This window comes from Alligator sinensis, unplaced genomic scaffold, assembly GCF_000455745.1.
Source record: "Alligator sinensis unplaced genomic scaffold, ASM45574v1 scaffold1224_1, whole genome shotgun sequence".
Taxonomy (NCBI): Eukaryota; Metazoa; Chordata; order Crocodylia; family Alligatoridae; genus Alligator; species Alligator sinensis.
The window spans coordinates 137989-144430 of NW_005842626.1; the positions used below are offsets into that span (position 1 = coordinate 137989).

The 6442-nt window shown below is 47.0% G+C and overlaps 1 protein-coding gene across 16 annotated transcripts in view; it reads left to right on the plus strand.

Annotated features, from left to right (window-relative positions):
- ATG7 (autophagy related 7) overlaps positions 1-6442 on the plus strand; it is a 316197-nt gene that overhangs the window by 96903 nt on the left and 212852 nt on the right. For 15 of the 16 annotated variants that reach the window (XM_025215165.1, XM_025215166.1, XM_025215164.1 and 12 more), the window contains 2 exons: positions 3977-4180; positions 4431-4546. In XM_025215165.1, the coding sequence (XP_025070950.1) occupies positions 3977-4180; positions 4431-4546 (320 nt within the window). Of the gene's footprint in view, positions 1-3976; positions 4181-4412; positions 4547-6442 lie in introns of those variants that run through there. The other variant, XM_025215171.1, reaches the window with a different exon arrangement.

Genomic DNA, 6442 nt, shown 5'->3' on the forward strand with positions numbered 1-6442 from the left:
GCTGCGGCAGCACAAGTAGCCCTGGTCCTGGTGGTAACTGTCTGCTATACCGCTGCGTCAGGTTCCTCCCGGGTGCCTCTCCACTGGGTACTTAACCCTGCAGAGAATGGAAATACCTGTCAGTTTCATCCTTGGCAGCCCTGATTCCCTTCAGCCTGCTGACCTCCGCCTGGAGTTCCCTCACCTGCCCCTCCAGGGCCTGAAGGTGGGCACACATGGGACAGACGAGGGACCTTCCGCTCCCCATTCCCCACCCCCAGGCCGCAGAGTCCCCGCCAGGCAGCCCCCACAGACAGTGGGGGGAGGGTGGCTCTAACCTCCTTGTGGGTTTCCACTGGGTAGAGGCCTCAGAGGAGCCCTAGGCAGGCAGCGTCACTGGGGCTGGGTCCCTGGAAGCCCGCCGCGTCCTTACCATTATTGTAGAATGAAGTGTCTTCCTCTCTCCCCTGCCAGAGCCTCCGACCTGGCTCCTCCTGCTTGCCCACCTTGCGCGAACACCAGCACAAATGCTGGCATGCCCTTACAGAGCATGCGTGTTTGCGCATGGCTCGGGAGCGCGGCTCCCTTCTGTTCTTGTTAAATGAGATCCAGGGGCTTTCCCTCTGGATCCGCTGCAGCTGCGCCCGCCCCTCCACCCTGCTTACCTTTCAGCTGCTGTTGCCACTGCTGGTGCCAGTGCCAGTTCCGGGTGAGTGTGTCGAGGGCACACGTGCACTTGCTGCACACATGTGCCTGCTCATTCTCCCGGTCCCGACTGCCACGGGCTGAAGCTTGCCACAGCTTTTAAAAGCCTCCAGTTTGAATTTCCTGTGTTAACTGCAGCAGCCAATCAGGCTGTTCTGGGCTTCCCCAGTAGAGCCTGTTGGTCGCCCCTCCCCCTGGGTTCCCCTCCCACAGGGGAAGCCTGCCACTGGGATCATCCAGGATCTCCCGATGGGCAGTCCCCTTTCCTGCCAGGGGAAGTTCTCCCTAGCCTGCCTGCCCCCTGCCTGTGTGCCTGTTTGCGCGTGGCTCAGGAGCGCGGCTCCCTGCTGTTCTTGTTAAATGGGATCCGAGGGCTTTCCCTCTGGATCCGCTGCAGCTGCATTCACCCCTCCGCCCTGCTTACCTTTCAGCTGCTGTCACCGCTGCCACTGCTGCCAGTGCCACTGTTGGCTGCTCACCTCTTCCCCAAACTGTGCTGCCAGGTGCAGTAGTCTGGGAGTTAACTTTGCCTGTAAAGACTGAAGTGAAAAAGGCATGGAGTACTTCAGCCTTTTCTGCATCCTCTGTCACGAGGTTGCTTCCCCTATTCAACAGGGAGCCCATACTTTCCCTGATCATCTTGTTTCTGACATACTTGTAGAAACCCTTATTGTTGACCTTCGCGTCCCTTTCTAGCTGCAACTCCAATTGCGCTTTGGCCTTCCTGACTTCATCCTTGCATGCCTGAGCAATACTCTTATCCTCCTCCCTACTTGTTTGTCCGTGTTTCCACTTCTTATAAGCTTCCTTTTCATGATTTAGTTTACTGAAGAATTCCCTGCTAAGCCAAGCTGGTCTTCTGCCATACTTGCTAGTCTTCCTGCACATTGGGATGGTTTGTTTCTGGACTCTCAGTAAGTCTTCTTTAAAGTACAGCCAGCTCTCCTGGACTCCTCTGCCCCTCTACCTGGCCACAGTCTTCATCAACGAACTGGAAGATGGCATAGAGTTCACCTTCAGCAAGCTTGCAGAAGACACCACACTGGGAGGAGTAGGGTACGCTGGAGGGTAGGGCTTAGGATTCAGAGTGACCCAGACAATTTGGAGCACTGGGCCAGAAGAAATCACCTGAGCTTCAACAAGGACAAATGCAAAGTCATGCACTTAGGACAGAACAATCCCAGGCACCAGTACAGGCTGGGGGCTGACTGGCTGGGCAACAGCTTTGCAGAAAAGGACCTGGAGGTTATGGTGGACAGTACGCTGAATATGATCCAGCAGTGTACCCTTGTTGCTAAGAAGGCTGATGGCATACTGGGCTGCATTGGTAGGCATGTTGGCTGCAGGTCAAGGGAAGTGATTTTTCCCTTCTATTCAGCAATGGTGAGGCCACATCTGGGGTACTGTGTTCAGTTTTGGGCCCCCCACTACAGAAAGGATGTGAACAAACTGGAGAGAGTTCAGCGGAGGGCAACAGAAATGGTTATGGAACTGGGGCACGTGACTTCTGAGGACAGGCTGAGGGAACTGGTTTTATTTAGTCTGGGAAAGAGAAGACTGAGGGAGGATTTAATAGCAGCCTTCAACTATGTAAAGCGGGGTTCAAAAGAGGATGGAGCTAGACTTCTCAGTGGTGGCATATGACAGGACAAGGAGCAACAGTCCCAAGTTGCAGCAAGGAAAGTTTAGGTTAGCTATTAGGAAGAATTTTCTCACTGGGAAGGTAGTAAAGCACTGAAACAGGATACCCAGAGAGATAGTGAAATCTCCATCCTTGGAGGATTTTAAGATCCAGCTAGACAGCTTTGGCCAAGATGATCTAGTTTGGGGTGGTCCTGGTTTAAGCAGGAGGTTGGACTAGATGGCCTCCTGATTTTCTATGGTTCTACTATTTTACAAATACTAATACATTTATTTTCATAAAACCCCTATCATATCAGAGCATTGTAACCTCTACTTTATAGATGGGAAACTGCTACATAAAAAGACTATACCATAGGTTGTGTGCATATTTTCATTTGTAGCACTACAACATGCATCCACAGCCATAGGAAGGTCTAAAGTATCCATTAATTTTAAGTGTCCAATTTGAAATGCTAAAGTTCTGCTTTTATTTTTTAAAAGAATATTTAACACAATATAGCACTTCTTATGTTCAGAGCATGACTCCCATTGATTTCAGCTGTATCTATGAGAGCTCAGTAGTTCTGTAGTTCATATCCCTAGGTCTCAAGTTGGACACTCAGTTCATGTTCCTCATACTCATAAGTGACTACCTGTGGAAAGTTAGGTTTGCTACTTGGCTCACATGACATAGGAGCTCTTTGATCCACGCAGGAATATAATCCAGTTGTCCAGGACAGAATTGAGTTGTCCTGTATCTTCCTGAAGGTCCCAGGCTCATTCATAATATAACTTCCTCAGTAAATTAAGCATGGGCTCTAAAGGCAACGGTCTCTTTAACTACACAATCCTGAGTCTCCTGCAGAATAATACACTCCCTTAAAAGAGAATTGTATTATTGTTGTATCCTGCTTGATTTATTCAACAAGCCAGATATGTAATGGACAGACAGAAAGAAATCCTGCTAAATTTATCCTTAACTGAACAATAAAATTAAAAGGCATGCAGAAATATATTGCTATTGATATACCCTGGGATGTTAAACTACAAATGAAGTGACACGCATGCTTGCTTTTCTCCAAACATTTTTTAAAGCATGTATGTTAGCATTTTTATACAAATAGTGAAACCTGGTGTCACTCTTATTTCAGATATATATATATATATTTTTAGAATAACTTTTCATTAAAAAAACAAACCTTTTCCAGACTGGATGTAAATATTTGTCTGAGTGACTTATTTGGGGAAAAAAGCTGTTTATTATATTTCTTCCCCTTTTATCTTTAAAGCATGAGTAAACATAACACCATCCATAGGAAAGCTTGTTTGATGTATTCTCCTACAGAAAACACAGCCCCTCGTGTGTTTGAGCACAGTATTTGCATGGTGCTTGAAGTCTGAAATCACACTGTCCAGGAAGTCTCACGTTGGCACCTATTGGTAATGGGAGATATTGTTTGTATATTACTCATGAATATGTTGAGTGTATTTCTGGAAATATCTTTTAAAATAAATTTAGTAATTAAATAATGTCAAGTTGTAAATTTAGCAATTAACTTTAGCTTGACATTTTTATTGCAAGAAAGAGAAATTTCTGTTTATAACAATCAACATGTGTAGACTGTTTTTCTTTATGCTTCCTTTGACTACGTGTTTTCTTCCTTTATAGTTGGTCATCAATGCTGCACTGGGATTTGACACATTTGTTGTGATGAGACATGGACTAAAAAAACCGAAACAGCAGGAACCTGGTGATTCATGTTCCAGTAGTATCACAAGCTCTGCTGATCTCTTGGGATCATCACTCTTTTCAAATATCCCTGGTTATAAGCTTGGCTGTTATTTCTGCAATGATGTTGTGGCACCAGGAGATGTGAGTGGAGTTTTCTGCAAACAGCTATTGTGCATTCTTTTTATGTGTTTTCTGTTTTTATGTTACTGACTGTCCCTTCTGTGCAGCCTCATTTGCAGTGACTCATGACATTTGAAAACAACAAATTCTTTATATTGATACTAAGAGAGAACTTACTTGTTGTATTGATTTAATGACAGATATTTAACTATGTAATAGACAGCCAAGTATTTTCAAGTATCATCTTTTTCAGAATTTTCTTTCTTTGTAGTCCACCAGGGATCGGACACTGGATCAGCAGTGCACGGTCAGCCGACCAGGGTTAGCCATGATAGCTGGAGCCCTTGCGGTAGAGTTAATGGTTTCTGTTTTACAGCATCCAGAAGGGTGAGTCATTTGAGGGGGAGGGTTGATGTTTATAAGACAACAGGTATTTTTGGAAAAACTTGTTGCTTCTGTATTTTTATTGCACGTTATAAGACTGGTTTAAGTCTAAGTTCTCACTTCAGAAAACATGTGCGACTATAAACAGATGTTGCATTCCTCCTGGGAGAGCCTTTTCTCCTGGGATCTGGCAGACTTAAAAGTCCATTCTTTCACTTTAAATATCTGTACTGTATGCAAGAGAAAATGTTAACACTGCCTGAATTAAAGATGAGTTTCAATTTAAGACACTGTCCCCCTCTCCTCCAAATAATTAGATTCCAAGTGTGGAAAATAATATTTTTTTTTACATTATTTACATGGAAAGTTATTATCAGAGAGCTGTCTCTTTAAATTTGTCTCCCCCTCCCCCTCCCCCCGAGCTGGGGAAAGCAGCAGTGTGGACAGCAAGCAACAGGAAAAGCAGCAGTGGGGAGGCAGGCAGCCTGACCTCCAGTCTTTGTCTCCATCACCTACCACCTCACCATGTGATACCCCTGCTGCCTCTTTGCCACTTGCCCCCCTGTTGCAGTGTACCCTGCAATAATTCTGGCAGGGTTAGAATCCTAGAATTATGGAAAATGAGGGTTGGAAGGGACCTCAGTAGGTCATCTAATCCAGCCACCTGCTAAAAGCAGGACCAATCTCAACTATATCATCCCAGCCAAGGCTTTGTCTAGCCTGGTCTTAAAAACCTCCAGGGATGAGGAGATTTCTGGGTAGCCTACTCCACAACCTTTCTGGGTAACCTGGTCCAGTGTTTTACTACCCTCCTAGCAAGAAAGTTCTTCCTAATACCTAACCTAAACTTCCCTTGCTTCAGCTTGAGACTGTTGCTCCTTGTTCTGTCATCTGCCACCACTGAGAACAAGTTTAGCTCCATCCTCTTTGGAGCCACCAGGTAGTTGAAGGCTGCTATTAAATCCTCCCGCAGTCTTCTCTTCTCCAGACTAAATAAGACCAGTTTCCCCAGCCTCTTCTCAGAAGTCATGTTCCCAAGCCCTCTAACCATCTTTGTTGTCCTCTACTGGACTCTTTCCAATTTGTCCACAACCTTTCTGTGGTGGGAGGCCCAAACCTGGGCACAGGATTTCAGATGTGGTCTCACCAGTGCAGAATAGAGGGGAATAATCACTTCCCTCAGTCTGCTGACAACACTCCTGCTAATACAGTCCAGGACCGTGTGTAGACTAAATGAGAGGCATGCACGATACTTTAAAGTGGGCTAAATGCTTTTGCACTGCTTTAATGGTGTTGGTGTTTGCAGGCCTCAGTGGCGTATTGCACATTCATTCCAACCGCTGTAGGAAATTCGGCAGCGTAATGCACCTCAAATAACTTGGGGTGCAGAAAACTAAAACTCTGAGGAGTTTTAGTTTGCTGCCCCAACAACCACAGAGCAACGCACCAGGCTCCGTGCAGTTCCACAGCTCTACAGGAAAGCCCTGGAGGCAGCCAGACAGCAGCCCAGGAAAGCAGCTCGGCCCAAGAAAAGCGGCAAGCCTAATCTCCCCCCTCTCTCCCTACCCCCCCAGAGCCTGCCTGCCTGAGCTCTGCGGGGCCCCAGTACTTCCCTCTGTACCCACCCTGGGACCACTCGAGTCAGGTGGGTGTCGCCGGGGGGAGGGAGCTGCCATTGCCATGGAGGGAAGCACACCCCTGCCCCCAAGCCCAGGGGCTGCTCTGCCTGCCAGCAGCTTTCCCTGCCAGAGAGGCAGGTACAGTGGAGTCGCATCATACGCATATTTAACTTATGCAAATTCAACTATACGCGGGGTGGGAAGGGGGGTGGAGGCTTGAGTTTGCATGCGGCACTGCTGCTTACCTGGAGGCCCATTATGGCGATGACAGCCACTGCCC